This window comes from Medicago truncatula, chromosome 8 (assembly GCF_003473485.1).
Source record: "Medicago truncatula cultivar Jemalong A17 chromosome 8, MtrunA17r5.0-ANR, whole genome shotgun sequence".
Lineage (NCBI taxonomy): Eukaryota > Viridiplantae > Streptophyta > Magnoliopsida > Fabales > Fabaceae > Medicago > Medicago truncatula.
In genome coordinates this window covers 2,129,578-2,149,637 of record NC_053049.1, presented here as the reverse complement: position 1 = coordinate 2,149,637, position 20,060 = coordinate 2,129,578, and the positions used below count along the sequence as shown (strand labels likewise).

General features: G+C 29.8%; 1 protein-coding gene across 1 annotated transcript; it reads left to right on the top strand.

Moving 5' to 3' along the window:
* Positions 1–4,261: 4,261 nt before the first annotated feature.
* LOC25500162 (very-long-chain aldehyde decarbonylase CER1) lies at positions 4,262–15,883 on the top strand. The gene is made up of 9 exons (XM_013588503.3): positions 4,262–4,485; positions 5,359–5,582; positions 6,885–7,117; positions 8,817–9,036; positions 12,112–12,490; positions 13,312–13,620; positions 13,928–14,026; positions 14,857–15,030; positions 15,423–15,883. The coding sequence occupies exons 1-9, from the start codon at positions 4,318–4,320 to the stop codon at positions 15,591–15,593; spliced, it is 1,977 nt and encodes a 658-aa protein (XP_013443957.1). The 5' UTR covers positions 4,262–4,317; the 3' UTR covers positions 15,594–15,883.
* Positions 15,884–20,060: the final 4,177 nt, after the last annotated feature.

Here is a 20,060-nt window from a genome sequence, read left to right as displayed (position 1 = left end):
GGACCAACTTGACAGATTAAGGATCTTCTTGACCACGGAGATATAAAAAGGGTGAACAGTGTTGAGTATCATCGAATATAAACTTAGATGAAAGTGTTTGGTTCACCAAGATGAAGCTCCAGAACAACAACAACGTGAGAACCATGTTCTCTATATTTTTTCAGCATAGTTTGAATCGACTTAGACGCTTTATTGTGTTTGTGTTTTATTATTGTTTTACGTTTTTGAATTATGACATTGAATTTGTTATGTTTTTGAAATTGTTATGTTTCATGTATGTATGTTGTTTAACCTTGTCAAATATAAAGTTTTAACATGTTATTGAACTTGTTTAGATTATATAATCCAAAATATTCTGAGAATGAATTCAGATTACATAATCTGAACTAGCCTAGAATAGGTTGTGGTGTTACAAACAAGGGTTGGATGGTTTGAGGTGTGTAATGCATTTTAAACATTTCAAATGTTTCCTTTAACTATAGTTACCGTCTATGAACATTTTATGACTATAAATAACATTGCATTCTTAAACATTTTCATTCATTCTTCACTTTTCATTCATTTTACAATTTTTTTTTTCTTCATAATTTCTTTTAAGAGTGTACTATGACACCATGGTCAATGCTGACCACTAATAATCTCCCCAAAATTGATATGCAGTTTATGTATAACCAATACAGTGATTCAAAATAAGAATTCTTGTTTTTTTAGTAGTTTTTGAATTGTATAATTCAAAAATCTCTAAAAAAAAGTTTGGATTATATAATCCAAACGGAATATTTTTGGAATATATGAGGGTGTGTGAGAAGAGAGTATGGTTGGAAAAGAAATTGTCATGAATTAATCAATATAACTATCCATTAGTATTCTCCAAATTACACATGTGGTTTTTTTGTTAAAGAACTTATTGTGTTCATTATGTGAAGAAGCTTGCTCTTTAGGCACATAGTGATTGCTTTCAAGCACTCACAGAACGTAATTAACCGTCGTTTGCCACTTTTAAGATCAGTTGAGACATTTTATAAATCGGTTCATCCAATTTAAAAATTATGCTCTTTGACTTTTCATCGGTGTCGAAATAGCAATTGTCTTTTGTGAAACACTGTTGTCCTTTGGGCCTATGTTTGATTATTGGACTGGTAATTGGTCCTAATGGCCTATGTCCATCATGTACAACAACTTTATAAACAAAATATATTGTTTTTTTTTCTTCAATATCTTTAACATTTTTTACGTTCTTTATAATTTTCTTTTCATAACTTTAATTTCTCTAATATGATTATTATCAATATCATTTACAATTATATTTTCTAATATTTTTCCTAACCTTATTTTCTTTCAACTTTACAATTTCATCACTTTTCTAGTAAGATAACTAGATTTTTTTCTTAAATATCTATACATTATATAAAGTTCATACCAAATTTGAAATATAATTTTTTATTTAAATTTTATACTTTATTTTAAATTATTACAATTTCATCTTTTTTTCTCAATCAAGGAATATTTTTTTTAAAAAAAATCACACAAGTTTTTGTAATTTGAATTACTTTCATCGAGAAAAGCATACATAAATTGCACATATTTGGAGTCCTGATATCCCTCCCTCTAAATCCTTTCTAGTTTGGAGGTTGATGCATGATAAGCTCTTAGCAGATAAAAACCTAAAAAATTAGAGGTTGCAATATTCCATCAATGTGCTCTTCTTGTATGAATTGTACTGAATCAACATTCCATCTATTTTTTGAATGTTCGTTTGCTCTAAAACTTTGGTCTTGGTTGACCACAATGTTAAACACAACTCTACAATTCATGATACTTGGCATTTATGTGATAGAAACCGGACTCCTCGGTGCAAAGCGGTAATCAAAGCATGCATCATAAATGTTTTGAATGTCATTTGGTATCGAAGAAATCAAGCTATATTCCAAGACAATCTGCTCCACTGGAAATCTGTTGTTAATCTAATCATCTCAAATGTTTCTTTATCTAGTAACAACACAAAGAAAACATCTGCAATTTCTATGTATTTGCAAAGTTGATATTCACCCTCCTAAGGCTCCCATCATGAAGGAAGTTCTTTGTCTCCACCTTTTCAAAGTTGGATAAAGGTTAACACTGATGGAGCAACTGTAAATTAAATACTCCCCTAAATAAACACGGTAATTATTAATTAGATTCCCCTAAAAAAAAACTACATTCTCGTTGGTTTCTCATGAAAAGAAATTGAATGAATGTTTTCATGTGATTTGGTTGACATGCATACAGTCAATATAAAAGCGACACAATCAATCATGTAGTATTCAACTCGTTCTTATTTGGATTTGCTAAAACTATTGGTATGGTTATAGATAAAATCCAAAAATAATTTTTTTATGAGACTTATATCAATGGAGCACTCAACCACTCAGATGTTCAATAGTGGCCTTTTCGATAACTTAAGCTTAGTTTTTATTTTTGAATTGGTGTCACTAATTATTTTGATGCTGACATCGTATATTCGATGTTGTAACTTTTTTGACAAAGAGATCTTAGTTAAAAAACAAAGCTCTTTGGGCCAGTGAGGATGTTAGAAAAATACAGTGGAATAAATGTGATACTATTTGCTTCGATAAGGATAAAGAGGGTTTTGAGGTTTCAAGGATATGTTTAATTAGACTTTCTTTGGAAAGTGGTGTTGGAGAATGCATGCGGAGTAGTCGATTGTTTGGTATAAGGTGTTAGTAGCTAGGTATGGGGTGAAGGAGGGCAAAGGGAAGGAAGGAGGGATCAGAAAGGGTTCTAGGTGATGGAGGGATATCTACGCCATTCATAGAGGTTCATGATTGGGGGTGGGAAGTTGGTATGACACAAGTTTGGTAAGGGTCGTGGGTGATGGGACCAAAACTTTATTATAGTGAGATCAACGGTTAGTGGGAGGACTGTTGCGTGACATGTTCAAACAGTTGTATGACTTATTAAATAACCGGTTTGTGACGGTGTGTAAGAAGTGTACATTAGGTTGGGGTGGTGGGGAGGATGGGTGGAAGTGGCGTCGCAGACTGTTGGCTTGTGAGGAGGAGCAGATGAGGGAGTATAGTCTCTTGTTGTCTAACATTTTCTTGGTGTGGAGTCTATAATTTGCTTTTGTCTGTGGTGCAAAATGATAGGTCGATATACTACGATTATGTTTAGAACAAAGCAGCGTCGTTGAAGGTCTCATTACTGGTGTGGAAACTCCTATTAAATCGCCTACCAAAGCAGAGTCGTTATTCCGCATGCTTCAAGCCTTTTCTCGAGTGGTTTGTGGTCTTGACGAAAGCGTCGATAATTTGTTTGTGGGTTGCTCATTTTATGACAACATGTTTGTAGGAGGATATTCGCCTTTGGTTAGGTATTTCTACGACGGAGAAGTTACCTATTTTTGATCATTTTCAACAATTTACAAATCTATCTGATGACTCTACAAAACTCAGTTTGTACTCCATGTGATTCAGATGACATTTGTTTAGGTTATTTGACAATAAAAGAATAGCTGTATTTTTCGATAAAAAGAACAGCCTTTGCAAAAGCTTGTTGAAAACGTCAAACTCTTCTCATTTCTGTGGTTACAAGCAAAAAATTCTAACTCAACGTTTGTTTTTCATCCGTTATGGACCAACTCCATGTAGTGTTTTACTTTTATCTCTAACTAGATCGTGTGTCGATTTATATTGTGACAATCTTTTCTTGAATTCTAGTCTAACACACTCCTTAGGTGAGTTTGGAGCTACATTGATATGTCATTTTGTCTTCTTGGGGTAATTTTATCAACAAAGAGTAAAAACTATCACATCGCGTTGAGAGAGAAAGCCACGTGAAATAGTACTTTTTTCCCTTGATCGCAAGATTAAACTGTTATTAGTGTTTTTGCCCAGAAAACATATATTCGTACAAGAATTGATGACTGCACCCAAAACGTAGTACACATATGGAAAAAATAGCTGGTTTTATTGAAGATTAAGAGAGAGAAAAATGAATGAAATGCCAATATTATAGGCCTATAATTAATGTATTGTTATCAAGATCTTCCAACCCATGATGTAATTTGGTGAGGCCAATAAATGATGATGACATATATAGTAATAATCCATTAATAATGCAACATAGTAGGCAAGCAATACCATGAATAAAAAGGTTGAATATATGGAATAATAATATATTACGTGGCTATATAGTTTGGTTATATATATGTTGTGAAAACTAATGTAGGAAAGTCAAAGAAGTTTATTATTAAAAGGAATATTACGTGGCTAATTTGGCCATGTGATTTGGTGTAATAGTTGGGAGTTAAAATGCATGGATTATGGTTACAACGTTAGAAAGTTGTCTATAAATAAAGTCATATGCATGTACTCCAAAACACACACACACACACAAAAGGAAAACACTTGTGCTTCTACGATAATGGCATCAAGGCCTGGAATCCTCACTGATTGGCCATGGAAGCCTCTTGGAAGCTTTAAGGTATCTCTCTCTCTCTCTCTCTCTCTCACTCATTCCTGGTGAAATTCTCTCTTGTATAAACTAAGATCATAGTCACTATTTCTATCTTATCTAATTGAAGAAAGAGATTCTCATTTTCTGTTAAAAATAATAATAATTCTTGTTTATACAATTATATAAGGTGTAAGGATAAAAGTTATGCACTATAATTCAATTCAAAATACAATATTGTGATTCCAACTAGCGTGAATATATACTTGTGTTTCTTTTGAAGTGGCAAAGAGTACACTAAATACCCTACATTATGGTACGATAATTAAAGTCTTAATTACTACGAGGAGTACACAATTCAGATATCTACTAATACTAAATCTACGTCACCGTCATACATTTATTCATTATTTTTTTAGGGGTTGTATTCATAATTTTCATATAATAAAAAATGGTTAAGTTCATATGAGATTACATGTTCATAGGGATATTGCTTAACATATATGTAGAGGTTGAGGTTCGAATCTCGAACACCTCACTTATTTATTTTAAGAAGTGAATTTCTAGCCAATAGTTCACTTGACAAATTGCTTTAAAATGAAAAATGTGCTTTAATAAAATTATTTTTTTATATGATAACCAATCAACTTTTAACATTTTGAAATACTCTGAAAAAATTATAAAATGAAAACACCTCCAGGCTCCAAAGTAAAAAAATATATTTTTTTTAGGCAAACAAGTGTTAGATTTTATATTTTATTTAATATATACTTTGGTTAGGATTTATTCCTTTAGTTTTTATCAAAATTTATTACTTATTTCATTTTCTGACGCAATTAACTCCTTATTCTAAGAATTTGACTCTTATATGTAAACATTATTTTGGTGTTAATAATTTTGCAGTATGTGGTACTAGCTCCTTGGGTGATTCACAGCACATATTCTTTGATAGTGAAGGATAAGAGTGAAAGGGATGTATCTACATTTCTCATATTTCCATTTTTGCTATGGCGTGTTCTTCATAATCAGATATGGATATCTCTCTCTCGTTATAGAACTTCCAAAGGCAACAATAGAATTCTTGACAAGGGAATTGAGTTTGATCAAGTTGATAGAGAAAAAGATTGGTTAGTTAGTTAAATTTATGCATCATCCATGCATCTAACCTCGAACCCTCCTTAAATCATTTTATCAAGTTTAATTTAGTACTATTAATACTCAATTCATAACTATTCAATTGATAGAAATAATGTTTATAAAAAAAAAGTGAGAGAAATATCAATGTTCTTCGATAAGTGGTGGAGGTAGTTTAATTTTTAGGGTTAAACATATTTTTCAACTCATGAATTGAGAACTTTTAAGTTTTTTTAGTTCCTTTTTAATTTTTATTGTTATTTTAGTTCCATTTTTTAAAATTGAACTTTTTAATCCTCTAATTTCATATTTGTTGCAATTTTGGTCTCAACTCATTTTTTTTCTCCAAAAAAAAGTGACCTTCGGTGCCCAAAAAGGTAAATTTCGGTCTCAAAAATAATAATTTATCTTTACATTCAAAATCAACACAATAGGTTTGGTGTCAAAGGTCACCATTTTTAGGCAAAAAAACATGGATTGTAACAAATATTAAAATAGATGAACTAAAATGTTTGATATTAAAAAAGGATGACAATTTTTGTGAATTGGATAAAATAGGAGGATGAAAGTGTAATTAAACCCATAACTTTAATCACATATAATTTTTCATTGAAAAAGTCACAAGACTATTATTTCCTTATATCTTTTTAAAATAAAATAAAATTTCCTTATAAGAAAATAGTATAAGAAACTAAATAAATTAAAAAAAACAATTTTAAAAACTACTAAAAAAGGTTTGTTATTTGTTTCTGTCAGATACTCTATCAAACATTTGGTTTTTTTCGCTTCTTGTCGGTGTTAGTTAGGTTTAATATTAATATTGGGGTTGGCCTAAACATAAAAAAACTTGAGACAAGTCATTCTCTAGAATCATGGTCCATTCAACTCAAAGGTAGACAATTCAAACATTCTTAAGCTTAACAAAAATTGAATTTTGTTTCTACAATGTTTATTCTTAGACCTCACCCATCTTTAGGTATATTATAAAATGTTTAACGTATAAACTTAAGAATTTAACTAATATATACACTCAATATATAAATATTTCACATCTATTAATTAATATTCTTAGAACTTTTTTTTTCTTTCTAGAACATTTGTTAGCATGATCTTTTGTAAAATAAGTTAGGGATCTAACTATAGACCTAATTCTCCAACTCCTCATTTTAACTACTTGAGCTACACGTTTACCTTATAAATTAGGGATCTTTTATCAAACTCCATATATATATTCATATGTTTAATTCATTATAAAAATATTTTTACCTTATTGATTTTTTCCTAATGATCTATAGGGATGACCAAATATTGTTCAATGGGTTACTATATTATTTGGCATGCTATACATTGGAAGGAGCATCACGTCTTCCATTATGGAGAACTGATGGAGTGATTATTGCAATATTGCTTCATGCTGGAGCAGTTGAATTTCTTTATTATTGGTTACACAGAGCACTTCATCATCATTTCCTCTATTCTAGATATCATTCTCATCATCATTCTTCCATTGTTACGGAACCAATCACCTGTGAGTAACGTTTTTCATTTAATGGTTTTTATTGTAGAATTTAAAGTATGGTAACAACTTTAGGGTTTTGCATTAAATTTAAATGTCAGGGAAACTACTTTTCACATTACTCCTATAAAAGGAAACTGAGTTGAGAACTGCATCAATGCTTTTAGTTGTCATTGTCATTATTATGGAAGGTGGAAATTAATTAGTTCAAAATTGACAGTTGAATTTTAACTTCACTTCAAACGGGAAATTCAGATATTTTGGGTTCACTTTTTTTTTTTGTTCAAGATATTTTGTGTTCACTTGAAACATATACATTGAAGTCTTACCTACTCTACAAAAGTCTTGTAAACACAACATGGTTAGTAGTCCCTGTGACAATTATATGCAAATGTTAGAGTTTGAATTATAAATTTTCACTTCTTTATATTTAAAATGTGTAAATCTCGTCCGCTAGACTACTTGATAAAACAATACTACTATTTAGAAGAACACTTGCACTGTTAGTAGTAGTGTATCTTAATTTTGTTCATTATAATTAATCTTGCTACACGTTGAAGTCAAACTTTATACTAACCATAAAAAAAAAAACTTACTAGTAGATCACACTAGTATTTAATTTTAATTTGTTTTTTTATTAGTATTTTAATTTTCTTCACTGTGATTAAGCTAACTACACATTGAAGTCTAACTTTATATTAGAAAAAACATTAGACACTAGTATTTTAATTTTGTTCACTAAGATTAACCTAACTACACATTGAAGTTTAACTTTATACTACCTTTCAAAAAAACTTTATACTAATAGAAATGCATCTTTTTCGTCTCCACAAGCTTAACTTAATTGATATGAACATTGCATAATATATGCAGGGGTCGAGGTTCGAACCTCAGATATCCCACATATTCATCTTAATAGGTCAATTTTTAGCCACTAAGGTGCTTGAACAAAAATATAAAAAAGAAAAAAGAAAGGCCCACTTTTCTGACGGTAGTGGATATCGAATGTTGGGGGTGGGAAAAGAAATTCACCCATTTAATATGTTGTTCAACATTGTTTAATTTAATTTGGGCCTTATCTTTAGGCCTTGTCGTAAGTTATATCGACTTGCTTTTATTAAAAAATGAATAAAGTTTTAGAGGTGTTTTTCTTTACGTTCCTCAATATTTCTAAGACCCTTAATACACATCCAGTAATTATCTATCGTTTTTTTGTCAAACATACTACTTGATGTGTATTTAGAGACTTTTAGAGATATTGAAGGCTAAAGAGAAAGGTTCAAGTTTTAGAAGCTTACAAAACTGCTCTAGATTTTTTTTTCTTCTCAATATGGTTTATGTAGTCATTTATTTCAAAAGAACGTCATACATGCAATTATATACCTTAGAATCCTTCACACATAAAAACAGTAGGGTACACTGTTTAAAAATAATAAAAAGAGATGTAGGTATATATGTATCCCAATTTTTAGTGGTTGATTTTTTTATTATGAAATTGGTTGTATGTATATCCACTGCATTAATTCATATTACCACTGTCTATTGTTACAAAACACACATACAAACATTATATTATATGATAAATCTTTCAACATTGGCCAGGTGTAATCTATGTTATATGATAAAATAAACATGGGTTGGCAAATTATTGTTGAGCACTTATTATTTGCTTTATATCTAATCTGATAGCCATAATATTGTGCTGGTGCAGCTGTCATTCATCCATTTGCTGAACATATATCATATTTCCTTCTATTTGCAATACCCAAGTTAACCCTTGTCTTCACAAATAGAGCTTCTATTGGAGCAATGGTTGGATATGTCACTTATATTGATTTTATGAATAACTTGGGTCACTGCAACTTTGAGATTGTTCCTAAGTGGCTCTTTGATATCTTCCCACCTCTCAAGTATCTCATGTACACCCCATCGTAAGTATTTATATTTATAGTACTACTATATCATAATAATATTCAAAACTTCATAAATATATGCTAAAGCCTACGTACATACATTACATATACAAAGTACTACATGGTCCAACCCAAGTCATTGTTCTAGGTCTTTAAAAAAAAAATACATAATATCTATTATTATCATCATTATTTTAAAAAAAAAATTCTATTAGAAAAAAAACCATTATTTAAAGTTCTTACACTTCAAACAAAAATCTCCCTCTCTCTCTTTTTAAATAATCCTCTTGAAAAAATTTACAGCCTTCCTTGTATATACAAACATAGACAGTGAAAAACAAACATTTTGTTTGATTTTGTTTTATATTAGTAGGACACTTGTGTGCAGACGCATGAGGATCGACAGTGAAAAACAAACATTTTGTTTGATTTTGTTTTATACTAGTAGGACACTTGTGCGCAGACGCATGGGGTCGTGTGTTGCGCTCTATTTTTGTTGTACGCTGACTAGATGATTGTGTTCATTGAACTTATAGGTTTAGGGTTAGGTCAAAGATAAAACTTATAGGCTAAAGGTTTAATATGTAATTTCAAAAATAGAGAAATGCTATTCTATATAACCAAATAATGTTTTAGAATTAAATGCAAAAGCATACTATTGCTTTCTATCATTGTACTTTTTGCATGACACAAACACATGCATGCCAACTTTTTCCTGTGTAAAACCGTAGCCATGAATGAATGTTTGGTGATGTTGAGTAAATGCAATTTTCTAAACCTTACTGTCAGCTGCTTTATTTTTTTTTGACAAAGCTGTCAGCTGCTTTATATTGATCACGATTTATATTGATCGTGATACATGATATATCTTCCAATATTTTATCTTATCGATAATTAATGTCTCATTATAATGAAATATGTTTATTTTTTTGACCGAAAAATAAACACCAGTATGTTTTAACTTTTAACTCCTTTGTTTTCTCTTGTAAAAAAAACACCTATGTTTTAATTTTGTCATTAAAAATAATGAACTTTACGTAAGAGTTTCATATGTCAAATTCTTTTATTTGATTTAAACAATTACATATTTTTTATTTATCATTTTCTCAGTAAAATTTATAATCATTTCTAAGAAGTTAAGTAAATTAATTTCCAAATTAAGTGTTTTTTTTTGTACAACTTTCAAAAGTAACAGTATACACATGTTAATGATTTTAGGCTAAATTACGACCGATGCCCTTTAAGTTATTTAATTGTAACAAATTGATCCTTTAAGTTTTTTTTGTACCACTTAGGTCCTTTAAGTTAATTAATTGTAACAAGTTGATTTTTAATTTTTTTTCCATATTAGTTTGGTTCTTTAAGATATTTAACCGTAACAATTTAAACGATTTCAGATTTACAAAATCAAGTTATTCGATGTCTAAAAGTTACAATTAAATAACTTAAAGGAGTTAAGTAGTATGAAAAATACGTAAAAGACCAACTTATTAGAATTAAAAAACTTAAAGTGGTACAAATAAAACTTAAAAAGGTACAGATAAAACTTAAAGACCAACTTTTAATAATTAAATAATTTAAAGGAGCCCTGGTTTAATTTAGCATGATTATTTTACAATATACATTAATGTCTTCAAAACAATTTACTATTTCATACAGAAATGAATGACCCATAGTCTCCCACGAATATAATTATGTATTAACTATTAGACCGTGATGTTGGTTAGATCATCATAAGTTCTTCTTAGATATTAGTCCATTACAACCAACTATTGTTGAGTTATCACAACACAAGGTCTTGAGTCAACACAAAGTTTGTATTTTATTGCATTTCTTCACTGTGAATCATAGTACAAGTAGTAAGTGCAGACTATTCACTTTTGAACTCTAATAAAAAATTGTTTAATTATTGATCTTTAATCACTCGAACTCAAATGCTTAATCACTTCATTGGCAAAAAACGGGAATTTAATATAGAATAGAGAAAAGGTGTTGATTCTCATTCTCTGTTTTTTGGATTCTATGGTTGATTCTCATCCTATTTGCCAAATATTGAATAAATCATGAGTATGAGTATTTATATTTATTATATATTTCTATTTCTTTTTTGAAGGAGTATATTTCATTTTTTAGTCAAGTGGTTATATCAGACACTTTTTAAAGTGTAGAAAGGTGGGGAATTCAGGGTTCAAACTCTGCCTCATAACTGTAGCTCGGATAATATCTCTGATAGCTACCAACTGAACTATACTTACGAGACATATTTCTATTTCTATTTTTGAACATCTTATAAATTAACAAGTAGTTTTCAATTTTCCCTAAAAAAAGTAGTTTTCAATTTAGAGACATATCACATGATTTATGTATAAAATTAAACTAATTTCCATTTTTAGCATCATGTTGGCAAATCAGATATTTATAACTTAACAATATAATATAAGGTGACAACTAGTCTACCCATGGAAGAATGATGGGTAATTTACCCTAATCAATACACATTAGCCACATAAGCATATTTTAAGTGGTATCCATGAACTATCTTGACCCCACCAACAAATTGCTCATTTTCATTGGTTGGTGGGTAAATTACCCACCATTCTTCAAAGGTAATCTAGAAAAAACAATAATGTAAATAGAACAAAAAAAAAATCTAAATAGAAACTATTTAACATTCAAAAATCTTTATATTTTGTCATTTTATTGAAGTATTGATAGAATTGATATAATAATTAAACTTAATTGAAGATACGTGTTGGGAATAATCTCTTCGAATCACATTTTTAATATTTACTATCTTATTGAATGAAATTCATCTTAGTCTCATTGTTCTTTTATGGTGATCCATTTTCAATATATGTGAGACTCACATTAATTTTATTAGTGAGTGTTAAAAAGACACGTATCTTTCCTTAAAAAAAAAAAAAAAAAAAGACACGTATCTTCAATTGAATTCTCTACAATAGTTTCAACGCAACGATTGCATAGCCGTTGAATTTAGAAGCAAAGGAGTTGAATTTCAATCTTGCACCCAAATTCAAAGATTGTGGACCCTTTTGAGTTGGTAATAAATAAATTCACTTGTTATTACTGCAGGTTTCACTCATTGCACCATACTCAGTTTAGAACAAACTACTCACTCTTCATGCCACTTTATGACTACATTTATGGAACAATGGACAAGGCTTCAGATGAGTTGCATGAGTCAACATTAAAAAGAAAGGAAGAGACACCAAATGTTGTCCACTTAACACATTTAACAACCCCAGAATCCATTTATCATCTAAGATTTGGATTTGCTGCCTTGGCTTCTAAGCCATACACATCTAAGTGGTACCTTTGGTTGATGTGGCCTTTTACAGCTTGGTCCATGTTCCTCACATGGGTCTACGGCCGCACATTCATTGTTGAAAGAAACCGTTTTGATGACAAACTTAACCTTCAAACTTGGGCAATACCCAAGTACAGTGTTCAGGTATCTATCAATCATCAATACTTTCAATTTCTATATAATTTAATTGGTAGGCAAGTAAGTGTAAAAATATTTTGGACTTTTAATCAATTATAATTTATAATCATGGGATCGTTAAAAATGTTTAATCTTAATTAAAACCATGTTAAAAGTCACATATATATATATATATATATATATATATATATATATATATATATATATATACACACACACAATTGCTTGTGATTGCGCAAAAATATAAAAAGTTTTATACCGACTATGCATCAAAATTAAACTCATATTTTATACACATTCAATTTATTGAAATCAATCTTTCTATTATTTATCTATTAACAAAAATAGAAATATCTTTATATTTAAGAGGGTGAGTTTTGACTTTACGACGGGATTGCTGCCTTGTGACATGGAGGTCACATGTTCAAATTCTAAAAACAGCGTTCTCTTGCAAGATTAGGATTACATACATGTACCCTCTCGAGACCTCCCATGATGTTATCGAGTCTCGTAAACTCGCATAATCCTTAATCTTTTATTAAGAGCCAAAGTAATGACTATTGCATAGAGTTATATATCTGCATAACCAAGCTCTATGGTTGTTTTTGTTAATATGTCTACATAAGTTTTTTATTATAATTTTTTTATAACCTAAGAAATATTAACTAAGACAAGTATCTAATAGTAATATGTAATACAAGATGTTCTGCATAATAAAGTACAAGACTACTTGTTCCTCTAAAAAATATGCCTAACCCTAAAAAGATAACTGTGAGATTAATTAAACCCTAGGGTTAAACTTTTTCTATTTTGTTTTCTTTTTCCAGTACTCACGGCAATGGCAAAAAGTGTCTATCAACAAAATGATTGAGGAAGCAATACTGGATGCTGACAAAAAGGGCATAAAAGTGGTGAGTCTAGGTCTAATGAATCAAGAGGAAGAGCTTAACATCTATGGAGGCTTATATGTTAGTAGGCATCCAAAGCTTAATGTTAAGGTTGTAGATGGTAGTAGCCTTGCTGTTGCAGCTGTTATTAACAGCATTCCAAAAGGAACAACTCAAGTATTACTCAGAGGAAAACTCACCAAAGTTGCTTATGCTCTTGCCTACACATTGTGCCAACAAGGAGTTCAGGTCAATTTTTTTTTTTTATACATTCAATTTCTTGCATTTGGTGGGTGTGGGATATCGTTTTTACGGTTGGCGTTTTCGTGAAGGAGTCTGTTTGGTGACGTGTATTTGGTGGGTGTTGTCATCCAGGATATTTTTTAGGGTGTTTATTTTCAGGTGTTCCGCTTTTATACGGAGACCTCGTGGTTAAATAAAATTTGCTGTATCAAAAAAAAAAATCTTGCATTGTGAGGTGGTGCCAACAAGAGTTTATTTTAAATTATTTTCTATCTTAGTTTTGATCACATGTTTGATTATGTATATACTGCAGATAGCTACAATGAATGACGATGATTATGTGAAGCTCAAAAAGGCATTGATGCACAGCTCTCATTCAAATATTGTCAATGCAAAAAGTTTCACTCAGATGGTAATATAGCAAAAGTTTCCTAGTTTTTTTTTTTAATGAGAATTTGGCAATATCAAATAAAAAATTACGTGTCAAGGATTAAAAAAATATTATAAAAAAATTGAAAAAGATAAACTTCTACGGTACACCTGCAAATTAAGGTGTACCGGTACTCTTACTTCAAAAATTTATAAATTAACTGTCATTTTTATGAAATAAAAAGCTATTTGTTGATATTTGTATTTTAGAAAATATCATTTTATAAGAAAAAAACATCATTTCATTGTTTATAAAAATCATACTAATTTTTTTACATTTTATTGTAAAGTATAATCAAAATTCTCTATTACGAGTACTAAAAATTCAAAAAAATCAAATTTTATTTCGACGACGTTTTTGATAAATAAGATTTAATTATTATAATTATAGGTGATAGAAAACAATTTTTCTCTTAAAAAAATAACACATTTAACTATTAATTTAATGATTTGGTGTACCAATACACTCATATCTTTGGGTGTACCATAGAATTTGCCCCTTGTAAAAGGGAGAGATAAAAAATAGACTAAGAGAGTGAAATGGATGCGAAAAAGTACTGGAAAAATAATCAAAAGTTTAATAATAATAAATTATTTTCCCAGTACTTTTTCGCATCCATTTCACTCTCTTGTCTATTTTTTATCTCTCCCTTTTACAAGGGGTGTAGATGTAATGTAATAAAATGATGATTCATGTTCATTGTTGAAACTAACTTTTCTTGACCTTCTGTTCAATTTTTTTTTTTGTAACTTTTCTTTAGCATATATTTTTTTTATACTATTAAAACTCTTTAATTTGTATTTTCTGCATAGATTTGGTTAGTTGGAGATGGATTGACTGAAGAGGAACAGTTGAAGGCACCAAAAGGAACATTATTTATTCCATACTCACAATTCCCACCAAAGAAACACCGCAAAGACTGCTTATACCATTACACTCCTGCAATGCTCACTCCCACTTCTATTGAAAATGTCCATTCTTGTGAGGTAATTAATTTTTTCTAATCATCTTTACACTTGAGTTCCTCAAAAGATTAATTCAATCATACCCTATCCAATTTCTACAAACTATTTTCTATCATTTTTCTCCAAATTTGTGTATGTGCAAACTGTATTACTTAACTAGTAAAATACCTGCGCATATTAACGAGTTGCACCAATTTGTTTTTATGTTAAATAGCCTAATGACTAGAATTTCACATTTAAGAAGAATAAGTAGGAATCCAGAGTTCAAACTCCAACCTTTACATATTCGAGTGCATTGTCTCCAACAATCGAACTATGCTCACTTGATCGACTTGCACCACTTTTGTGATTATAAACAAAAATATCTCATTTTATGCATCAATGATAAAATTGGGAAACATAACAAATTGCAGGATTGGTTGCCAAGGAGGGTAATGAGTGCATGGCGTGTAGCTGGGATAGTGCACTGCTTAGAAGAATGGAATGAACATGAGTGTGGCTACAACATGATTAACATGGACAAAGTTTGGCCTTCAGCTCTTAAACATGGATTCAAACCTCTCACTGTTCCCCTCAAAAAATGAGCTCATTATTAATCGAGTATTGAAGAAATTATGTTTGTAATTTTCCATGTTGTAAGCTTTCACGAGGGTATAAGTTAAGTCCCTAGTTATGTTTATCTTTCATAAAATAAGTATATGCTATAAATGGATGCTATATATAGAGAGAACTTTATAAAATGTACGTTTATGTTACTTTTCTACTATATTGAAGAAATTCATGAGACATGTATAAGCATTAATGCTTGAAAAATTCTTCACTGCACAACAAATTTGGTGCATAGGCATAACCAAATTAAAATGTTTAGAAGAGACATGAAAAATTCGGAAAAGAAATTGGTTTGTGTATATGAAGGTTTGAGGTATGTAAGGAATTTGGGTGTTTGAGCTTTAGAATTGCATCTGGATTCTTTAATTGTTGCAAATATGCTTTAGAATATGCTTTAGAATTGAATGTAGATTTGTTGTGCAAAAGATTTTGTGTTTTTTTACCGCTAATCTTTTAAAAATGAGTGTCGTTTAAAATTCTTATACATAAATTAATAAATGTAATAATGATGTCAAAAAACATGACAATTTTACTAAACTAGCCTTAATTACTATTGGCAGTGGCAGTTTTAAGGCCCGGCGAGCTCGGGAAGTTGTCCGGACTCAGACCTAATTTTTTTGCAATTTCTTATGTAAATCATGCTGAATTTCTTATATAAACCCCTATATATTAGGTAATTTCTTTAGATTTTTTACTTACAATTTCTTATGTAAACCCCCTATAAATGTGTTGCAAATTTTTTTTACCCAGGCTTTATAATAATCCGGACTCCGCCACTGACTATTGGCGTAATGTTTTAGAAGTAGTGTATCAATTAGAGGGTACAATTGAAAATAAAATAATAATTCTGCATTAAAAAGTGCAAGTTACATTCATTTTAAAAGAAAAAAAAATTAGTTAAAACAACACTCATTTTAGAACGGATAGAGTATTTGTTTGGTCGGTAAAGATGTATCATTTGTATTGTGAAACTAATCAATGTCCAAGATGGTCTACCTAATTTGTGTTGTTTAGGGCTGCTGATGTAAAGCTTTGAGTTATGTCTGACTTTGATTTCTGATTTGTATTTCATTTATTTATGTAGTACGTCTCCACCTCTCGTTTGAATTTCTCGTGGTTCTCTCTTTTTTGGGCATTTTAGCCCTCATTTATATCAAAAAATTTGAAATTCTTAATCTTATTATTTACTACACCTTTCTTCCATATACTCTTTAAAATAAGGGTCATACTAACCGGTGCCTCCGGAGCACTCGTTAAGCATATAAAAAAAGAAAATTCTTACAATAAAAGGAAGTTTTATTGACTTATTTATGCATTAATTAAACAATTTTCAATACAATAATTAACATATAATTCCCTTTTTATTATTTTTAACCGGGCACCGGTTAGCATTTCCCTTAAAATAAAGAATAAACAAATTATTATTTTACCTATCAATAAAGGTGGATCGAGTTTACCAATCTAAATCAACATCAATCAAAACCATAGATTTGTCAAAATCATATATTTGTCTTTCACTATTTATGTTTTTTTAACTGATTTCACTGTCTATGTTATTAACATAAATAGATGAATAAATGATTGGGTTAATAGGTCTTTACCCCCTGTATTATAGGTCACTTTTGGTTTTGCCCCCTGTAAATAAAAAAAAAATTGGATTCGATCCTTGTAAAATTTTTTTGTTTTGGAAAACCCCCTAGACCAGCTGACTGTGCATTTTTGCTGATGTGGCATGCTTCTCACCTTTGTTGGATGACGTGACACGCTGACTGTATAATTATTTTTTTTATAGGGTACATGTGGCATTAATGATTTTTTTTTTTAAAAAAATTCTTAAAAAACGAAAAAAATATTATAAAAAATGAAATAAATTTTAGAAAAATAAAAATGATTAAAAAAAAGAAAATAATTATGGAAAAATTAATAAAAATCTGGTTAATGAAAAAATATAGAAAATTTAGTAAAAAAAATTCTGGAATAATTTAAAAATTCTGGTAAAATGAAAAAAAAATATAGAAAATTTAATAAAATAAAATAAATATATTTCAAAAAATTCATATATCCATATTATTTTCAATAGAGGAAAAATTTATAAATTCTGGAAAAATAAAAAAAAAATCATATTTTTTTTTTCAAAATTAAGAAGTTTTAATTTATAAAAAAATAAAAAATTCAGCAACTTAAAATATTTCAAAATTTATGAATCTAATAAAAATAGAATTAAAAATGAAAGTTCATATTTTTCTTTCGAAATTAAAAAGTTTGTTTTTTTATTTGTTATACAGAAAATCAAAATATTGGAAAGTATATTCATAATTAAAAAAACATAACATTAGATCATGAAGAATTGAATTTCGATATATATATTAATTTTTTAATAGAATTTCGTTTTTTTTTTAATTTTAATTTAATTCAGATTTTTCTTAATAATTTTTTTGAAAATTTCGATATATATTTATTTTTATTTATTTTTCCAGATTTTTTTTATTAAATTTTCTAGATTTTACTAGAATTTTTAAATTTTTCCAGATTTTTATAAATTTTATTTATTTTCCCATAATTATTTTTGTTTTTAATCATTTTTATTAATATTTTTATTTTTCCAGAATTTATTTTATTTTTTATAATATTTTTTAAGAATTTTTAAAAAAAAATCATAAATGCCACGTGTACCCAATAAAAAAATAAAAATAATTATATAGTCAGTATGCCACGTCATCCGAAAAAGGTGACACAAAATGCCACATCAGCATAAATGCACAGTCAGCTGATCTAGGGGAGTTTTCCAAAACAAAAAAATTTTACAAGGACCAAATCCAAAAAAAAAAATTTACTGAGGGCAAAACCAAAAGTGACCTATATTACAAGGAGGTAAAGACCTATTAACCCAAAACGATTTTGATTCACTAACCATATATTTTGTTGATGAGTAGTGTAGTTTTCACTATATATATATGTCTCTAATTATAATCATCTTCTTAAAGTACTCCTCTTAGATGTATATTAAATTGTTTCAAATACTCATTATTATTACTTAGTAATTGATCTTGAAATATAAATGTTGAAAGTGACTCAAAATTGAAGAAATTAAAGTTTGCTGGAAAGTCAAAATTGGGGACCGAATGGTGCTATCTGGGGCCCAAATTTCGCCTGTTTTTGAAGACATTTGATTCGATATTTTACGGGGGCCGAATGGTCAAAATCGGCGCCCAAATTGTCGCAGCAGCAGAAAAATAAAACAGTTTTTTCTTGGGCCTCTTTTGTTCCAATTTTTTTAGGGATGCTTTTTATGTAGTATCAAAAGTAAGTATTTTTGTTATCGTCTCCATAGGGACTAGTGCGATATTCTAAGCCGTTCAACAATCGGTATCGTTCTGAGCTAAGGATTCAATATTGTTTTGTTTCATGAACTATAAAACTACGGACTTGTAAGAGATATGAGAGTTAACAGGGAAATGATTATGTTGGGATTAAACTTCATCAACCTACTCATACATATTCTCGAATTAGTGTTGCAGATTCCAACCATCAATCGATATTATCACATACTGCTCAACAACATCATTGGTATTCAAATGATGTCGTGATTTCTATTGAACCGTTTAATCGTCGATTTCCCAAACTATTAAACTTTCCAATAGTCGATTGTATCGTTGTATAGTTGATTTCCCAAACTAATATTCAAGGATACAAAAGCGTTGAGTTCCAATATTCAAAGTGATTATCAAACCTACGTTCTATGTCTAGAACCTAAGCATTGATAGAAGCTATTCTAAACTAGATTCAAAGGTATTTTTCAATAACAATTCAAACTCATAGGATAGAAATAAAAAGCAAGAATAACATCAATATCTTAAGATAATTTAGAATCACACAACATCCAAATCAAAAGGAATGCATACTAATAGAGTTAACTACATTTAATCCCAACAAAAAGAGTTTAGCTACTCATTGTCATGGTAACCTTACAAGGAGAAAAGAAGAGATGGAATAGAAGCAAGCCATGATGTCTCAATGATCTTGTGAATCCCTTCAATCCTTGTGCCCCTTGCTCCTTAATGGTCTCTCTATGTTTCCCCTGTTTTCTCTCTTCCTAAAGTGGCTTATGTTATGATGATTCTCTCTGAAATGAGGGAAATGAGCTTTTATACATATGCTGAAAAGTGACTTTTCGCCTGGCGAAATGAGCTGTCTTTGCCAGTGGGTTTCTGCCACGTCACTCTGATCAGATGAAACCGCCTTTTTTCGCCCGGCGGAATTTCTGCTCGCCATGGCGAAGTGTTCTTGTCCTGTTTTTCCAACTCTCTAGAACTGCTCGCCATTTGTCTCGCCTGGTGAAATATTTCGCCTGGCGGAATTTCTGCTCGCCAGGCGAAGTAGCTTTTGCCCACTTTTGTTCTTTTTGGTCCTTGCTTGATGTTTTGGCACTCAATTCCTGCACA